General features: G+C 39.4%; 2 protein-coding genes across 2 annotated transcripts in view; one reads left to right on the top strand and one right to left on the bottom strand.

Moving 5' to 3' along the window:
- Positions 1–5,325, top strand: part of LOC135888929 (plasmanylethanolamine desaturase 1-like) — a 73,642-nt gene extending 68,317 nt beyond the window's left edge. Inside the window, exons 5-6 of the mRNA XM_065416728.1 lie at positions 3,822–4,034; positions 5,204–5,325. Of these exons, the coding sequence (XP_065272800.1) occupies positions 3,822–4,034; positions 5,204–5,325 (335 nt within the window). The remainder of the gene's footprint in view (positions 1–3,821; positions 4,035–5,203) is intronic.
- Positions 5,326–8,676: 3,351 nt separating this feature from the next.
- Positions 8,677–20,073, bottom strand: C14H16orf78 (chromosome 14 C16orf78 homolog). Its single transcript, XM_065416788.1, has 4 exons — positions 19,993–20,073; positions 19,508–19,654; positions 9,475–9,863; positions 8,677–8,824 (listed from the first exon to the last, which is right to left on the bottom strand). Exons 1-4 carry the CDS (start codon positions 20,071–20,073, stop codon positions 8,677–8,679), a joined length of 765 nt encoding a protein of 254 aa, XP_065272860.1.
- Positions 20,074–20,299: the final 226 nt, after the last annotated feature.

Genomic DNA, 20,299 nt, shown 5'->3' with positions numbered 1-20,299 from the left:
GTTTTGCAGATACAGACTGAGATTTTCAGAAATGGGTGTCTAAGGTTAGGCTCCTAAATAAATGACCTGGGCTCACAAAGGTTCAGGCTGTTTTGTTTACAACCATAAAGAAGGATTTAGAACCCCATCTTTAGGCAGCCCCTCCCCTTTTTGAAAAATATCTTGGCATAAAATACACGTGATCAGTGTTTGGCTGACTGACACCACGATGTGTTGCTATTGTCATATAAAGAGACACTTCTTTCTGTGTTCAGGTTTTATTTAAAAGCCAGCGTATCTGGAGGGCTAATCAATTGCTAGGTCACTCCTTGTTTGAGAAAATGCCCTTGTGACCACATCTGTGGGGAAATACTGATGTGGAGCTGCAGTGGAAGGCCCCATGTGAATCAAGTGGGTGCTGCCAAACCCCTGAGTCAGAGATGCTCTGTGAGGGAGGAGTGTTGCTTTTTGCTGCAGAATCAGGATTAGCCTCTGCAGGAGCTGGGCCTGATAAGCCCCCTGGAGTCTTCAAAGCTGAAGTCATAGAAATTCATTTTTAAAATATTGAATATGGCTCTAAACTATTAATAAGGGAACGGATTTACAGGCACGCATCTTAATATTAACTTGCCCCTCCCACCACTCTAGCGAAGCACCTGGAGGATTTGCAGTGTTTTCTACCATTTTGTGATTTTTATCACTTGCGTTTGGCTGCCATGGTGCCACCTCTTTATCAAACAGACATTTGAGGTCCCTGCTGCTACTGATCCTACTCACAGAGTGCTGCTGATTGACATGGACCAGAGTGCCCAGCATGGCTTGCTTAGGCTGAGAAAATGGGCGAATGCCCTCGCTCTTGCTCTCTCCCCCTCCAAGTCAGTCCTGAAACATTTGAGTATCTAAAATGGAAGCTCAGTTATTTTCTATGGGAATTATTGCTCATGTCAACTGCAAAGGGGAAAGTTAAAACAACAGCAACAACAACCACATAGTAAGGAAAGCCTCCAGAAAGCGAGAAAGTAGGTGATAAAAATAGGACATTTCCCCTACTGAATTTCGAAGCTGTATGACACGAGGGTTTTTCTTTTTTTCTTTTTTTTAAGGTAAAACTACTTTTTATAAAGCAAAAGCAATTCTGGATTGATTGTAATTGATTTCCACCTACAATTAATATAATTGCATCTCATCCTGCTGCCACCGTTTAACCCGGAACTAGACAAGGCGCTGGCATGAGAGCAAATTTTAAAGTACTCGTAGTGATTTCACAACAGGCAGTGAGACTCTCCATATGTTCTAGATCCCAGCAAGGCAGAAGCCTGCTACAAAACTAGCACTGTAATTCTTGAACATACTTGCTCTTCTTATTAACGCAAACTTAATCTGAACAGGGCATGCAATGTAGCAAATAGTTTTGAGAGTATTGTAGGTATAATACTGGTTATGTTGGTAATTAAAATATGTATTTTTGTTAAAGGAGAGAGTATGCGACTATAATATATTTTAAAATTAATAATGTGGATAATATAAATTGTGTGCGTATATAATATAATATAAAATTATATAATGATAAACGAATTCAGCTATAATTGAGCCCCATCTGGTGGTGATATGAGGGAACAACTGATAAATTATTGCAATGGCAGAGAGAGATTGTTCACACAAGAGTTAAAACCTTTTTTCAAAAGACGTAAGTCTTAACTAATAAATGTGAGGCTAATTATATAATATCACTTTTAATCATACTATTCCTGTCTAATAGTCGTATCTTAAAATAATTGTCTTTATAACTGTTTATGTTTGTCTTGAGGGTTTGTGAATACGATCTCTTCTGTAATTAATACAGATTTAAGTGTCATGAGTAGAATTGCTCACCTGTGCTGCACCGACTAGGAAGCCTTTTTGCTCTCTCTGATCCAAACAAATGCTCAAGAAATTGTTACAGATTACAGAAAACAGATTAAATTATTTGTGTGGACTCATTAGTGTAATCGACAAAGCTTGGCTATCACACTTTCTGCTACTAGCTAATCTTTCACTTTCATGGGACTTTTCCCCCCATCAATGTCCAAAAACAAACACACAAAGAAAGAATGTGGATCTCACTGTCTCTCGAGTTGGCTGCTAGAGGATAGTAGGTAGCAGTCCTCTATTAAGACCTCAGGGTGCAACACAAAGTGCTTCAGTTATTATTACACAACATGGTAACAGTGTGTAGCCACTGTGAATAAAAACAACAAAACAGGGCCATAAAATGGAGTATATGCCCAGGGCATTTATGTACACAAGCAAATGGCTGGGTGTCTCCATCTTATTTCTCCTCAAGAAGTAATCTAGGCTGACCTGACATCAAGGCCAGAGCGCCAGGGCCGGCTCCAGGGTTTTGGCCGCCCGAAGCAGCCACAAAAAAAAAAAAAAAAAAAAAAAAAAAGCTGCGATCGCGATCTGCGGCGGCAATTCGGCGGGAGGTCCTTCGCTCTGAGGCGGAGTGAGGGACCGTCCGCCGAATTGCCGCCGAATACCTGGACGTGCCGCCCCTCTCCGGAGCGGCCGCCCCAAGCACCTGCTTGACAAGCTGGTGCCTGGTGCCGGCCCTGCAGAGCGCTGTGTGTGTGTGTTCATGTGCATGCACACACATTATATATTTGTGGGCATACATCCAATAATCACCGATTAGAGTCAACAGTTTCCACAGTGGTCAGGGATTCCACAGCTCCTTTCTGTTCTAAATATACAGAAAAATTGTTACATGTAGGTTATCGCAGAATGGTAAATGTTGCCTTGTTGTGCTGAGCTGTGGCATGTGAAATAGGCACAACAAAAGGGTAACAAATGAATGAATAAAGTTTGTGAAGAGCAAAGAATGGCAGATGTGGGAACGGAAGTTAGGCTTTCCTATCTCCTACCCTTGTGCACGTTCCCTTGATGAAGTGGGCTTTGGGGGGGAATGGGGCAGGATGTAGATTCCTTTTACTGAAACCATTGGGAAATGGCTCCTGTTAGTTCAAGGGACTAAGAAATTGAGTGTATGACTAAATTTGCTATGCGCATACAGTACATTTCCTTTGTCTAATATCCAGCCCTCAGTACTAGATAAGAGCTAGGTGGTATCACCTTATTATCCTGTACATAAGGGAGGCAAAAGGGAACAATACCCATATGCTATTCAGCAGCTGCTAAGCCATTTCACAGAGGCTGCTTTACGAAGAGGAATGGCTGAAGTAGTTTATATGGGGAACATATGCGATCCCCTGTGGAAGTGGTGGGGAAAGGAGGAATCACACAGCACCATAGTCCTGCGATGCACAGTTCTTACACGCTTAGCACCCCTATCACTTTGCCAAAAAGGGAGGGGGGGAGGTGCACTGGTTTCAGTGCAGTGGGACCTAATGCAGCACTAGCTGCTGGATTTTTAGGAGCTTAGCACAAACTCTATGTAAAATCGACTACATGTGCTGTGAGAGTTTTGGTGAATCGTAAGTAAGTCAGATTGAAATCATTTTCCACTGCAGCACTCAGCACGTCTCAGTGAGACCTATTTCCATGCCAGAGTTCAACTTTTTTCCCTCCTAGCTGTTTTGACTGTAGACCTTTTTATTTATTTATTTATTTTATTCAGGAAAAAACAGCTCATGGTTTATGTCATAAGCATTGTTTAGTCATTGAAGCTATTGTATAAGGGTAGCTATTGACGTCTGAACTGTTCTCTTGCCTATAACTATATCTCTGTATTACTGAACGACATAATCTTAGCTTTCTCATGCACAATTTGCTTTTAAAATTGAATGTGTTTGCATAAAGTCTTACAAACTGCTTACTAATCAAATGGTTTTTTCCCCGTACAGAATATATACATGAGACATATGCTTGGGAGTGCTTTATGTTTGCGCTAGCTATTTTTGTCACAATGACTAATCAGATTCATAAGTGGTCCCATTCCTACTTTGGGCTGCCTCTATGGGTCACAGTTTTGCAAGATCTGCACATCATTTTACCGAGGAACCACCACAGAATCCATCACGTAGCACCCCATGAAACCTATTTTTGCATCACTACAGGTAAAATAAAAACTCTGAGAACCATGACATGTCTGATGTTGTGACATGGGGGGAAGGAGGAAGAATTTGGAAAGTTGAAAAAATGTATTGCTCTTGGAATGATTATTGCAAACTGGATATTTTCATTTGGTGCTGCTTCCTAATAGATGTGTTCACTTTAAAGCCAGAGTTTTAAATAAATAAATCTGGTGCTTTCTAGAGTGCAACGCTGAGAATTCTTCATCTTTCATGCTAAGTTAGACTGTTAGAAACTCTACTCATAGAAGAGAGAGCTGTTTCAGTGTAATACAGTACTGTCATATTACAGGAACAGTTTTATGTAGTAGCATTCAACCCTTCATATATTGTATGATGTGTGTACCACAGATGGTAACATATTTGCATAACTGAATGTAACACACATCATTGGCAATCAAATATTACAGTAATGTGAAAAAAAATTATTTAACATACCTGTGCTTATATTAAAACTCGTTCTCTGTAAATTGTTGCTGTAATTTTAAATTGACTAGAAATTCTATAAAAGGAAATCATATGTTTTTAGATTGCTCAGGGCTTCAAGGACAGAAGCTACTTATGATTTAGTGAAGCTAGTTTGTACCAACTCTGTGTTGATGATTCTTTGATAATGTTTCAGATGAATCCATAATCATCTACTAAGTTTTTTTTATTTACTTCATTATTGATGATGCCTTTGAAAATTTGTTTTGATAGTCCATAATTTAAAAATAGATCTTAAATAGGGTAATTTAAGTGGAAAGCGTCTGTAATGCCCACAGAAGGAGTATTGAGATGGTGGCACTGAACAGAATACAGATCTCAAAGTACAGTGATCTGGTGGTGCATAAAAGATAGTGAATGAAGTGCAGGAGAATGATTCCCAGGCTAGTAAAAGCTTGTCTTCTCAAGGATGTGATACACTAGAAATGTAAGAATGCATGGCGAGGGTGGAAGAAAGAGAATGGGGGCAGATGGCGTTAACATTACTTTGCAACAGCCCTTTGACATGTACTTTAAACATTATCATTAATGTATGGGTTGGCAATGGCTTTAGGTTATGCTTAAGAAGAGCAGTAACTAGCAAGTTATAATATTTTAGCAAGGGGAAAGACAACAAAGAGACACGATTGAGAAAATATTTTTAACTATCAACACTTTTTCCCTTCCAGGCTGGCTAAATTACCCCTTGGACAGAATAGGATTTTGGAGGAAAATGGAAAATATTATAGAAGCATTAACAGGTCAGAAACCTCGAACTGATGATTTACAGTGGGCATGGAAGATGCAATAAAGCACTCTTAAAAAAAAAAAAAAAAGAACTAATATGTCATCTACAGGAAACAAGCATCTCTTTAGCACAATGGATTTTAACCTCTGGCACAATGAGTTTATGAAAACTTTGAAATTCTGCAGAGCATTGTTTGCAATGTCACAGAAGAATTTTATGATTTGCCAGCTTGGATATCTTTAAGAGTTGAAACACAATGATATTTGGAACATACAACCATTGAATATAATTGCTAATCTTAATTGGTTTTAAGAGACTATTATGCCTGATGTTGTATTTATTAGGACGTCTGTATCCTGTTACTGTGCTTAGGTGGATACTCACAATGCATCTGACTTCATAAATGTACCCAGAAAAAAAAAAGATATGTTAATTAACATAAAGTACATTTTGGCTTCAGTGTAAGTAAGATACATAAATTGGCTTTGTGCCATTGTATATTGAAGAGTTTGTATTGTTTAATTTGCATGATGCAATGTTTCAGTATAGGCCTAAGGAGTAATTTGACTAGATCTTTATTTTTAAACAGCCGAATTTTAAACTTCTGTGTTTTGGTCATGATTTTTAAACTGAGATTCCATTTTTGTTGCCACCGTTTTGCAACCCACAATGATTTGGTCACTTAGTTTTTCCCTTTAATTCATTCATCTATTTTCCTGCAGGTATAAAATGTGGAGGCAATCTACCATAGGTACAAAATTGCACCAATAGAAATGAAGCTCAGGTTTGAAAATAAGGCCTTTTATACTGTTTAATGCTAGGAAGTCTTAACCACTGTTGTTTGTTGTTGTTAAATATTTATATTTCAGTGGCTCCAATCCAAATTAGTGGTTTCCATTTTGTAGGCTCTGCACAAGGACATAGTGCCTACCTCAATGATCTTATGATTTGAGTAGACAAGCAACATACAAATAATGGGGTCCGTAACTGTGGTTTTAAATTCTTTACAATGAGTGAAATATGCCTTTCAAAATCAAGACATTAATTTTAGTTAAATTAAGATTTCAATGAGAGAAATATGAGCATCTTAAAGCCATTTGTAATATACTTATCAAATGAAAACCCCTTACCAAATGGCTAGAGTGGGGCATATTGTAGAGTGGTTGTTTTTTTTAATGCTAGGAAGCAGATTTACCATGTGTCTTTGACCTGATTCTGGTGTCACACTTATCTGCTGCTGTAATGCCATTGAGTTCTATGGAATTGTATCTGACTGATCCTTGATGAAGAAATGAGATAAAAACCAGTCTCTGGTTCTTAAATTTGGAATCTATCTTTCACCTGCTGTCCCAACCCCCCAAAAATGTGTGGGGTTTTTTTGTTTTTTTTTAATATCTTGGGAATGGGGCAGAATTTATATTCAGAAAGAGCCGAAATGTTAGTGTGTCAATCTAGCTAAGCTGGTTGGTAGAGCCCCTCCGCATCTGATCAGCGATCCGCAAGCATGGTCTGCAGATACCACCGATATAAAGCGGCTATCCGCAGATTTTCAGAGATCTGCTGGTTGGAAAGGGGCACTCTTGCGTGTGTTAAATCATTAGGAGGAGAGAGTAGGGGATTTTTCATTTGCAGACCCCTGAATAGTGTTCATCTGCAAAATGGTATGGTGCTAGGTTAACAGTGCTGAACAGTTAAGAACTTTGTCTCTCCTTAAAGGCTAATCATCAGCAATATGGGTTTGTGGTAATAATTCAGCTGTTCATTTTAGGCACCAGCCATCCATGATCATGACTGCAGCCAAGTCTCAGACTAAACAAAAATGCTTGTTGTTTATTCCTGTTGTCCTGCAAGATTTTTCTCCCAGTAAAATGATCCCATATAAATTGTGAACCTGTTCTGAATACTAGGTACAATTGTCAAAAGCAATTAAGGTCCCATTGAAAATCAGTGAGACTTAGGCATCTATGTCACTTTGGCACCTTGGAAATTTTTACCCACTGTGAACAAGTGGACAGGCTCAGTCTAAGTACAATTAAAAGTGTTAATTGATTAACAATCCCATATAGAAAGTAGGGTGGCCAGGTGTCCGGTTTTTGACTGGAAAATCTGGTCAAAAAGGGGACCTGACAGTGTCTGGTCAGATCTACTGATTGGACACTCAAAGTCTGGTTACTGCGGGTGGAGGATGCACCAGGTCGTCACCTGCGTCAGCCCCTACTCAGCCAGGGCCGCTCCCAGTCCTGGCTCCACAGGTGAGTCCCTTATGATCCGGGTGGGGGGGGTGGTGGAAGGGGAACAGCAGCGAGCGACAGGATAGGGGGGATGCGGAGTGGACGGAGCGGGGCCTCAGGGGAAGATGTGGGGCTTTTGGGGGAAGAGGTGGGGCAGGAGAGATTCTGGCACTCCTGCTGGAGTGTTGGGTTTTTATCTGCACCTAAAGGACAGAGCAACCACTCTGGCTAAACCAGGAAACCGGTTACTAGGATTTAGGAACGCTGATATGTGATTGGTTGACACAACTATAGGGGCCTACTCCTGGGAGATGCAGAACACACATGATTCCTGTTAAAGTCTGTAGGAGACAAAGTGGGAGGTTGACACATTCCAGGATGGGCCCTTGGAGGGTAACAGAATACGGTCCTTAAGACACACACAGTGTGGTTTGTTGAAGATGATTTTATTTCCTTTAGGTATTTATCTACTATGTTAACAAACATTTCACATACAACAATTTAAACTCTTTGGTGGTTTGTGTGTGTGCATGCAGCAGACTGAACATACTGTATAACAGGAACTATAACTCACATTTATGAGGAAGAGGGAGGTTAAAAATTAAAAAAAAATACTCTTTGTAAAAAAACTAGTTTCTTTGTATAATTAGGGCCAAATCCGGAGGGTTAAAGAAAGGGGAGCTGAAGCTATTCAGCACCGCTCCCAATCAGGGCACAAGCATATTGCACTGCCTTTGTGAATGTGTGAGGTAGCATAACGCCGATGCCTGGGTTGGTACAGTTATCTTTAGGGTTCCCTCTTACGGCTTGATGTTGCTAATACAGTTTTGTTTATTATTAAAGTGTTGATCCGATATTCAAGTGCAGTAAAAGGGGGTTAGATCTAATGACAATCAATTGGAATCCAGTCTGAGCCAGTGAAATACAATACTACAATAAGTGGATCTAATTTTGGTTATTCAAATAACATCTTTTGAGTCCAATTAGTCTTTTTTTTTTACTAACCATAACATTTTGAAAATCTGTGTAAGTTGATTTCTCTTCTTTTAAAAAAAAAATCAAAACATGAGAAGCTTTAAAGGATAGCAACAGATGGGAATTAATTTAATGTGCTGTTGTCATAACTTCAGAAAATTACAAACTGATCTAATGACAGTAAAATTTAGAGTAGGGAATTTAAGCTCTACACTGCCCTACTGAGGTTTGAAGAGAGAACAGTATTGATGTCGATTTCAGATTCCTTCATATGGGGATGAATGTCTATGTGAACTCCTGATTCCTTACACAGCTGTAGCAAGGTGTTAATATTGCTCTGTGACAAACGTAGGTATCTGGATAAAAGAAAAAAGAGAGAGCAAAAGTATCTTGCAAGCATCTCAGAAACTTTGGTCAAAATTTCCGTATGTGGTGTATAGCTATAGGCACATAAATCTACCTTTAGAAAACTAGGTAAAAATGGTTTGAAGTCAATGGGAGCTTGAGTGCTCAGCACCTTTGAAAATCAGGTCATCTATTAAGTTCCTGATTTCAGGTATTTGTATTTCAAAATGTTGAGTTGTATTTTTATTTTTATATACATAGTCAAATGAAATAATTTGCAAACTGCAGATTTGCAGGGTAAAGATGGTTACTCTGTATGTCTACAAGTTATTTTTTGCCTCGGTTTTAAAGATTTCCCTGGATTGCACTCTCTAGCAGTAAGGATATTTGATATTTCAAATGGTTCTAAAAAGAAGTAAGTATTTCTCATTATCATTCATCGTCATTTTGAACCAACCCACATTACTAGTCACCATTAAAAGGTTATTTGCCAAAAGCTAGCACATATGCAAGCTCCAGAAAATAAATATTTTGTGCAGCATTCTATGCTAGCTGTTGTTGGGAGAGGGTGACTTCTTAATGATACCCATTATACCTATTTTCATAGATCTGTAAACTTTGGGGGAGTTCTCTTTGCTATTTTCACAAAACATTTTCTAACCTGCAGCTCAAAAATTCTTCAGGTCTGATCTGTGGCAGAGTCACTGTTTGTTTGAATTTTTCCTCTTCCCGAGCTCTTTCAAGCAAGCCCTTCAACCTTCTTTCAAATGCTGGGGATCCAGAGGCAGTTTCGTGCAGATGAAGTTTAGAAAAAGAGAACTTCTCTCCTGTTACCGATAGCTTTTGCAAGGAGGGAAACATGGATATTGCCTCTTGCATGGAGAAACTGTTATCCCCATAAAGTTGTCTTGCACTGATATCCTTCTTGGAGACACTGGCAGTTGGGTGAGGATTGTAAAAGCTGCCTCTTGAGCCATAGGAAGTTCTAGCAGATACTGTCTGCATGGACAAGTCAGTTCCACTGAAGGGTGTGAAATCCTTGGAGTGTTTCTGGTCTGAAAAAGGTCAGAAATATTAAACGTCTTCTCTCTCTCTACTCAAGGTGCTTATATGGGCCCTATTACCATAGTAGCTGAGCACCTGACAATCTTTAATGTATTCATCCTTACAACACCCTTGTGAGGTAGGGAAGTAAGATTATCTCCATTTTACAGGTGAGGAATTGAGGCATAGAAAGACTACATGATGCGCCCAAGGTCACACAGAAAGTCTGTTGTGGAGCAAGGAATTGAAACCAGGGCTCCCCAGTCCTAGATTAGCACTCTAACCATTGACCCATCCTTTCTCTTTTATTGCTCAACAAATATTGTCCATTTTGAAACAATTGTTATATGTTAATTGCTGTGTAGAGCTGTAGAAGTACAGATTTCTTGGCAATAGATGCCTGTTGACTATTATAAAATATTTTGAAAATAAAATACAAGTCTGGATGTTTGAAACGTGTCATCTCCAGGATGAAATTGACTAAGGCCTTGTCTACACTATGGGGGGGGGGAATCAATCTAAGTTGCACAAGTTCAGCTACGTGAATAACGTAGCTGAAGTCGACGTAGCTTAGATCTACATAGAGTGGGGTCCACACTATGCTGTGTCAACTGGAGACACTCTCCCATCAACTCCCCTTGCGCTTCTCATTCAGGTGGAGTACAGGAGTAGATGGGAGAGCGATCGGTGGTCGATTTAGCGGGTCTTCACTAGACCCACTAAATCGATCGCCGATGCATCGATCGCCACGTGTCAAAGTTCCGGTAAGTGTAGACAAGCCCTTAGTGAATCTAGTTTTGCATCAGTTTTGGACCTGGTCTTCTGGATCTGTACTACTTGGCAATAGAGCTGCTTAAGGATGAAACCTCCAAAGAACTCTAATATCAAGTAAATGTTTTCCATTAAAAAAAAAATCTGCTTTTGGTTGTTGCTAATTCAAAGAGAACTGTGTACATTGGTTGCTGTTAAAAATATCAGAATTATCACTGTTTATTTACTGTTCTAAGTTTGACAACCGATAGCAAATGCTGAGGTTTTAGTGGTAACCACTATTACCTGTTAGTTTGTAAATAAGAACAGTATGTTTTTCTAAATTATAGTATTATATAAGGTTGAACAGAAGAGGGAGATTTTTTTCTGATTCATATAGAGTACCTTAAATACAAAGCTCTGCCTTCTAAAATATCCTTTGTGGTAGGAAAACAATGAAAGCTACAGACGCAAATTCAGTGCTAAGGGTAATGTTGCCATCTGAACTCTCAAAGGAGCTCATCTTGTAAAAGTTATTTATGGAAGAAGACTTTAGTCACACAAGTAGTCCCATTGACATTAGTGGAACTCTTTGCCTGAGGGAGGTCTTCAGGATAAAGCCCATGGTTCATAAAGTTAAGGGGAGCATAGAAGTTAGCTTTGGGAAAAACATTGGGGCCATATTTTCCTACCAGCTGTGAACATTCTGTATGCAAATCAGGGAGTTAAATGAACAGTTACCTAATTTGCAAGAGCCTTTCCAGTGCAAATGCGAGTCTTAGTTGAAATCTGCGACTGTATACCTTTTTAATGTTGTCCTATTTCCTAGTATTTCATTAGACAACTTTATTTTAAAGTTATGAAACATATATGTTGTTTTCCTAAGGGACCAAAATGGCTACATGTCTTTCAGGTTAAATACTGAACATAGGAAATTTTTAAAAATGCATCTTATTTGCCCAGAAGACATTCCAGGCTATAGGCAACACACAGATAAAGTGTTTGTTTGTTTTTTAAAAATGTGTATATACAAAGATGTCTGGCCTCTCAATCAAATATATGTTAGCTCCAGATTTGAGACATATCTTATTAGTATAAGAGTAGGACAATGGTGCTCTGTTTGGTAAATAAGTGATTAGAGAATATTTAAAAAATAAACTACTGCTGTCTTAAAGCGGTTCAGCTCTATCATGCAATAATTTATTGAGGGGACATACTAACCATAAAAACACCTTTTAAAACTGGTAGACAAAATATATTGTATAAATCTTTCTTTTTTACTGCATCATCTCAATGGTTTAGGATCTTTTTAAAAATAAACTGAATTGAATCATCCTGTAGATAAATTGCTTACTAAATGGAATGTTTAGCTGTTTAAGTTTTACAAGGCAGTGAGTCTTAAACAAATAGGTCGACAATTTCAAACGTGGCTGCCTATAAACTTGGACACCTGAATCCATGTGCAGGCACCTCAATAAGAGGGCTGATTATCAGAAGTGCTGAGCACCCAAATATGAAATGTCTGGCCATATTTTTTTAATTTTAAACTATTATAACTTAAGCAGTTTGGATGGTATTTTAAAAAAAATAATAATGGTTTAACAATTCCAATGATTTTCTTGGTTGAGACCTCAGAGTGGAATTTTTGTATGAAAGTTCCAAACATAAAACAAGAAATCAGACAAAGTGCAAATCTAGAGCAGTGCAAATGACAGCCTGCAACAAAACCACTTTCAGCTGTGATCTAGCCAGTCCTCAATTTGAGCAGGATCGGGCGTGGGTAATGCACACCTGGAAGACCTTGGTACAGTTTGAAACAATGATGCTCTGTTAGGTGGCAGCTTGATCACTGAGCCGTGTGTTAGCTGAGGCTAGCCGGCACCATGATCCTGCAGGTGGAGTTTTGGATTAAATGGAAACCACTTGTCAGTAAAGATTCCAGGCCATTTTTTCACTTTGGTATTACCCCCAATGTCCGGATCAAATTCCAGTTTGTCTACTTAAAATCCCACCTGCCTCCCACCAATAGTGTCAGCAGGATAACTGAAAAGGAACAGCACCTTGCAACCTGAGCAGAATGAGGAGTTTGGGCCGGTGACTGAGGTGAGGCAAGCGGGGAATGTGATGATGGACTTTTAAAGTGTCTATATAGACTCCGGCAAGCTAGAAGGGTCTCATTAGAAAAAGGGAGGGTGCTTTTCTGATGGCAAAGAGAGAGAGAGGAGCTGAGTTTGTTTGTCTACCATCCCGCAACTTTGAACCCTGGGGACTTCTTTGGGGTTCTAAGGGTTTAACTTACATTTGCTTTACTCTTAGTGATCTGAAACCTTTGCAGAATATCAATAGTGATCCAGAGCCTCATTGTGGCTTTCTGTATCTCAGCTCCACCTCTCTGGATTGATGTGTTAATCTCCCTCCAGCCCCGTCTTCTGTAGACAGCCACACCATTTCAGGTCACCATCATGGTCTCTGCAGTCATCTCTCATCAATCCTGCAGGTCTCATTCTGTCTCTGATGGACACAGGTGCCTTTCTAAGTCTGTAGATATTTCCTCTTAAATGCACAGGACTTGCAGGCTGCCACCATTGCAAATGTCAGAGAGGATGAAAGACAAGAAGATGGCACAAGTGCCTGAAATGTGATATTTGATCTGTAGTGAACATAAAAAGAATCCTTCTCATCTAGGCTTTTCCCAGGACAAAGGGCTGGTTGTATGTCAAAGAACTTTCCCTTGTAAAATTATAACTAATGTAAGGCGGTGGGACATATTCTCATTGTTCCTATCCCTGGATTAGTAGATGAGCCTTCTGAAATAGATTGCAAATGAGTGCTCATGCGACAGGAGTTTCATTTGGAGCAGCTCCCCTTAGTTTTCATTCCCCGTTGAATCAAGCAGATGTATGGAAGGCAAACCACCGAGTGCACTGGGTAAGTATGTGGGTTGGATCTTATTCACTGTTTGCAGAAGGTGCAAAAATATCCTTTGAAATAATACTGTTAGAAGGAGGAGAGAAATCTAAGTGTGTGGGGGGAACAGGGTGTACCTCTATTTGGAGACAATGCTACCTCTCTGCTAGAATTCGTGATGCTGTGTTAACACATTTCCATATGGCAATCCTACTGTGTACAATGTCTTCATTCTTCATGTAGTTCTTATTAAAAATCAGATATTTGATTGCACATCTGGAGAAAAATTAGTCAACATGTCACACCTGACTCAGTGGGGCTGTTCACTCCTGGCAACAGGGGTAAAGTCTGAGAGGATTTTGCAGTGATTATTCCTTCCCTGGACAAATCGAGTGGAGAGCGGGGGGAGGTGCATTTCTGTCGACAGAGAACAATTGCTCCCCACCACAGTGAATTCATCCACTGAGGCTGAGGCCGGAGTTAAGAACTCTTCACTATAATCTGTTTTACACTTTTCCTTCCTTAGCTTCAGGCCATTGCTCCTTGTCCTGTTATCTTCTGAGACTGAAGAATTCCCTTCCTTCATTTATATTACTATCTTGGAGGTATTTATAGACTGTGATCAAGCTCCCCTGAGTTTTCTCTTTTTGAGACCATATAAGTTTAGTTCCTGCAGTCTCTCCTCATATCTCTTATTCTATAATTCTTCTATCACTTTTGTTGCCCTTCTTTGTATTTTCTCTAATATTTCCTAAACTCTAACTATCTGAACCAAATACAGGGTCTAGATGCTGGAGCACCGAGAAGCACTATGATCACGCTACTGTACACTACTCAGTCCCCCTATATATTCATCCAAGATCTGCACTGACTCACCCCCCCCCCCCACTGATATTATGCTGTAAGCTCTCAATTTGCCATCTACCATCAATCATTAGACGTTTATTGTTGCCTTTATCAGCCCTCCCACCCCCGCAGAAGTTCTGTTTAGTTCCACTCCTTAAAGCTGTAATGTGTATTTTCAATAGCGTTTCAGCCTGTTGCTTACAGCATACAGTTCCTGTCTTAACAGGCCCCATTGCTGTTTGGTATGCTCTTCCTGTGACGTGGCTATCCCTCAGGTTTAGACATCCTCAGCCAGCTTGACCATGATGATAACTATGCATCACCTCCTGGGTGGTTGATGAAAACATAAAATAATATTGCCCAATAAAAAGTCCGCAGAAGATAACTCAGTTCCCTAGATATAGGCTGGACACTTTGGGCCAGTTTTCAGAAATGACCTGTGTTGTGGGTGCAATCACCCACAGGCAGCTGAAAAATGCAAGTGTGAAAACCTGCCTATACAAACCCAGCAGGAAGGTGTTAAATATTTCTACTGCACTCACTGGTGTTACTGCTTGAAAAGCGTATGTGCAGATATAAGCATGAACAAAGTTACAAGTGCACAAAAGAAGGTCAGATGAAGAGGGTGAGGCTTGCTTGTAAATCTTTTTTGAATCCAGTTGGTTCCATTGTGAATGGGATTTGAATATGTGCATTAAGGGCTCCATCCTGCAAGGTGCTATCACTGTAATACCTTTTCTCCATTCAGATATTGGAACACACAAAATTGGTGTTTGAAGTCCGTGAGAATTGAGAGCACTTATCGCCTTGCAGGATCAGACCCTCTGAGAGAATTGGCTTAAGTGAGGGTGAGCAATAGACTAGGAGTTCCTTTATTGGGTTTGAATGGCAGGTTTCATAAAGGGACCTGCAGCATTTTGTACTGTACTCATGGATGGGTACATCCAGTAAAAGAGAGAGAACACAGTGTGTTCATATCTGTAGATAAACTGGCTATATACTGAACAGCTTTTTATAAGAATGCGGAAGGTTCTTTACAAGGTGGAGTTAGCAAGAAGAGCAATTGGAGTGTGGTGATAGGTGGTGAATAAAATGAGTTTGTGACAAAGTCATCTGTCAGTGATGCTTAAGTGTATTGAATAATAAAAGGGGCATCCAAACAACATGTAAAAAGAAGACCTCATAATTTTCAGTAAAACTCCAGGGCAAAAAATAGAAACAAATTTAGAAGGAAAAAATGGATTTGAGAAGACTTCAGGTCCATGCTGCTTCAGTTATTTGTGAATGTTGTATAAAAATTGATTTTCTAAAATATAGTTAATAGGTTAGTCATTCAGTCTGTGATACATCTACTTTCCCATGTAGACAAGGCCTCGGGCGCCTGTCGTCTTGATGTCTGTCTCTCCTTTCAGACTTTAAAACACACACAATTGGGATTTGCCACATCAGTTGCTTGATGTTTAGACTCTTAACTACTGTGTTAAACCCATTAGCCTCTTTATTCGTAATAGTAAAGCACTACATTTAGGGGGGAAAGATTTCTCATTGGCTAGTGCATCAAGGAAACTTATTTTCAAAGACAATGAAAATGTTGTTTTTCTCTTTGATGAGGACTTACAGCTTTGGCTTTGCTGCACCTGTCTGTTATGGTTTGGATGATAATCAGTAGCTATAATAGTAATGTAAGTCACAGAATATGTATATATAAAATATAATTTTCACTAAATGCCGCCTCACCTTGCCATTTGCCTATCAGCAGGAAATCATCCTGTCACCAGGCTCTATTCCATTGACATTATCTCTTAATTATACTTAAATGACAGGAAGAAGAAAAACTAATATTTTACTGTTCAGGGATGCATTTCTAAAAGAATCATTTACAGGGCTACATCAATAAAGTAGAGAGGGAGTTCTGTTCTTAGCGGAGTCAGAGAAACTCTAATTATTGCAATAAGAAAAACTGATTATGCTGCTTAAAACCTGGAAAGTAAATCAAGCCTCATAAAGGCATGAATGTTATCTTCCCTACCACAACCTGGTCTTTTTGTTGGTAGGCGCAGAAAGCTGACAAAGTTGGGCAAATGGTCACCAAACTGGCTCCAGGGAGTTTCAGTGGAGCCTCTCTCGGAGACTTGTTGCACTTCTTGGTTTGCCTCTTGGTTCACTTCACTGGATGGTATCTTGTAAAATAAATATTTATTATTCATATTAATTGCTGGTGCGAGTAGTAGTCTTTTTTTTTTTTTTAAAGGTGGTTGTGTTTCAGCAGAGCATGGAGTTACAAACCCAACACATAGCGCTTTGGCCCCTGCTGTTCAAAGGAATTAAAAAGTAAATTGGGAACAATTTTTGAATTCTATCAAGCACACTGGTGTAGATCAGAGATGCTGAATGACTGGCCAAATTATTGGCCTCTCTGTAGCTGTAGGTTCAGGACAAAGCAGGGATGCAATATATGTTATCTTCTCTATATGTATCTTCATAACAGTGGTATCTGAGTGATAACCATGTTTTAATTGCTGGTGAACTCAAACAAAAAATAGTTCACATTTACCTATCAAGGAGGAATCTCAAGTAGAAGCGAATTTTAGAGGGCTGTAATCTACTTTTAAAAATTATATTACAGAAGAGCTGGTCCTTAGTTAAGGGTGGGTTGAATTCTGCATTTAAAGCAGGGATTCTCAACCATTCTTTTTATGTATGAAGATTACAGTGTTTCTGACCACAAATTACAGCACATACTCTTGAGCATAGAGTGAATTTAGTTTATAATTTAAAATGGTTCCTTTAAGAAATTTAGCACTGTGTGTCAGACCATTTTTTGTTTCTAATGGTCTTAATAGTAGTCTAATGTAGAACCTTCAAAACTCCCATACAGTTAAAACTCACTAAGATCTTGTGCACAGGCAACATTTTAAGGTGGTTTTTTTTTAAGGATTTTACCATAATTCTTAATAACCAAAAGATTTTTTTTCTGCAGAGGCTGACAAATAATTTTCTTCCACATGGATTTCCATGAGGAATTCCCCTCTTTCAAAATGTCTACCATCTCCTATTGTTCTCAGTGGGAGTGACGCCAATGGCTGGTGACCAGCAAAGATGCCTTCTTTTCGAATGATCAGCCCCTCCCACTGTTGCTACTGCCAGTAGCAAAAGAAGAAAAGCTGCCTCATCCCCTATACTGATCCTATTATGTACTAATCATAACTGTATGGTTATTGCATGGTGTAACTACAGGGCAGAAATAAGGTTGGTTGGGTGCCTACACTGTACATTTCCGCTCTGTAAGATGTTTGGATTTTTGTTTTTAAGTTTAACCTTACCTGGGTTTTTTATGCTTGGTTTGTTAGATAATTACAACATCCCTATAGCTTTTACTCTTAACTTGCTGATATGTACTCAACCTGAACTCCAATTTAATGTAGTGTTATCTGGCAGTACATACTTATAATGATGAGTGCAGCCTTGTGTGGGGCAAAGGTTGGACAGTCCCGCAGTAGATTTATGCAATACCCAGTTGGTGGTTTAATTTTACAGGGCTGGGGGTAGTCTGCTCCTGTGTAGGCTACTTATTTTATTCTCAATGAAAACTCATCCCAGGTAGACACAGCTAGCAAATGGGGCAGGTTTAGATGGTCATATAATTTATACAGTGTGTATCTATAATATATACAATCTGGTACAGTGACTGTGCTTAAACTTGCCAATATCAACTAAGATAAACATAAGTGTAACAGATGTATAATCCCTATTAGTATGCATTTTAAATTGAATAGCAGAATAAATAGGCATGTTCTTCCTTTCATTAACAGAAAGTGGGTAGACATATTGCTTAACAACAACAACAACAAAGTTCTTTGCCTCTGTGTTCACAAGAGAGTGTAGGAGACAGATGCCAGAAATAGTTCCCAAGGGATGCCGAGCTACTATTTAAGGACACTAGGATCTGAAGTGTGAGAAACTCTAGAGCCAGATGAAATCCAACCCACAAATTGGAATGAAGTGGCCAAAAAGGGGAAAATTTAGCTGTTTCTTTAACTCTTTCCCAAGAAGGATGGACCCATTTACAGTTGGGGGTGGAATGTTAGGGGTATGGAGGAGAAGGAAGTGTCAATTTATTTTAATTGGTATATTTTAATAACCTTCCATACCCCCATTATTGGTTGATGGTGAAGCTAGGATAATGATAGGTTTTGCTTTTTAAAATCTTCTTCTCCAACCTTCTTCTCATGCAAGTCTCCAAATGTCTGAGGGGTGTGTTAATTTAGATCCAGTTTTCATGCACCTGTCTTATCCTCCAGGTGCCTTACTCGCATTAAAACCCACAAATGCTACCAAAGTACAGCCAATAAACTGTAGACACACACAAATAACTCCCCCAGGCCCCCTCCACAAAACAACAAAATACCTTATAAACTTTCTTGACCCAGTGCAGCCCCAGTTGCACCCTCAGTCATTGATAAATGAGCAACACCACCAGTACAAGGGGTGTGTTTTGTTTTTCTTTTTAACATTTGCAAATATCTTCTGGGTCTTTCTTGGTCTTTCTTTTTCTGCCAAGTGGTAGTGTTAATACAGTAAAACTTGAGAAACATTCCTCTGTTGCAGTGTAATGCCAAAACTAGAAACAACTGCCAGAAATTCGTGTCCAAGCCAAGTTTATGGGAAGCCAAAATTCACTAGTGTTTGCTTTCTCCAAACATGGTTGGTTTTGCAGTGTTTTAGAATCCATGAATTTGGACGCATGCTCATGTAATTTCCATGTATTTGGAAATTGGTGAAATCCTCAAGTGTGGTCATATGAGGAGGGGCAGATGCTCAGCAGGTGCCAATTGTCACGGGGCTATTGAAACAAATTACGTCAGTGGAGCTATGACAATTTACAGTGGCCAAGGGTCTGGCCCAAAGGATTATTGGTGGCTACTCAAGTTGCAGTGGTGGGATAGAATTTTTGGAGGGTGGAGCAAGACCTAACTTGTCCCGCTATCCCCAGCCATGAACTCCCCTCTCAACCCCTGGCTTGCCTGACCAGCATGATCTGCTTACATCTGCAGCATGAAGAGCTACTCGTATAGAAACCACAACTCTTGTTTTATTATATGGTTTTTATATATTGCATGGTGTCCCTTGGAAAAGCAGTTCATTACCTTGTATAAGTTCTTATATGACGACGATGCTGATGGTGATAATTCAGCTTGTTTTGCTAGCCATCTTTTCACTTTTCTTTCTTCCTGCTTCATCAGATTATCATTCATGCTCTTCATAGTCTCAAGTGACCTTCGAATCTTTTTCAGCTGAATGACAAGAGAGAAATTGCACAACCCTTAACAAGTTAGTTTTCTACAATTATGTCAGTGGTCTATGTATATTTAGGGGGAAGAGCTGAACCATTGCAAAATTTTCTGACTCACTGGAGAAGTTAAATCTTTTATCTTAGTTCATAGAGGTAAGAAATCCACAGCAGCTTTCTTAGGTGTCTAGGAGAATAAGAATATTGTTGTTGAATTGCTGCCATTTTCACATGGCTCTAATTTAGAGAGAGATCTCCATTAACGTTTTTTTGTTACAAATTTGTACCACAAACTGCCTGGACATTTAAGGGAAATAAGTATCTTATTTTCTTTCTCCATACCTGAAATGACTCCCTGTCATTGGAGACCCTCAAGGTCTTAGCTCTTTTGTTGTCCAGCCAGTCCATAACACCACTATCCATGGCCTTCCAGCTTGTGTCAGCCATTTTTTATCTTGCGGGCGGGGAGGGGGGAGCCCCCAGTGTGCTTTCAGAAGTAATTGGGCCTGCCAGTGCAAAGAGATTAACTGCAAATGGCTGACATGATTGCCCTACATTTTATTATAAACTCAGCAATTCTATGTAAAGGCACCTACTGCTGGCCCATGTTAATGAGGATGCAGAATGTGGATACAGAACTGTGAGGTAA

This window comes from Emys orbicularis, chromosome 14 (assembly GCF_028017835.1).
Source record: "Emys orbicularis isolate rEmyOrb1 chromosome 14, rEmyOrb1.hap1, whole genome shotgun sequence".
NCBI lineage: Eukaryota > Metazoa > Chordata > Testudines > Emydidae > Emys > Emys orbicularis.
This window is presented reverse-complemented; position numbering and strand designations above follow the sequence as displayed.

Bases quoted from the DNA above. Each gene is read 5' to 3' on its own strand.
- C14H16orf78 (XM_065416788.1), bottom strand. From the start codon at position 20,073: ATGGATAGTGGTGTTATGGACTGGCTGGACAACAAAAGAGCTAAGACC. The intron at 9,864-19,507 runs GTAATGAACTGC...TTTTCAGACCAG, and splicing joins CATATAAGAACTTATACAAG to AAACACTCCAAGGATTTCAC. The intron at 8,825-9,474 runs GTTAGAAAATGT...TCTTTTATCCAG, and splicing joins GAAGAATTTTTGAGCTGCAG to ATACCTACGTTTGTCACAGA.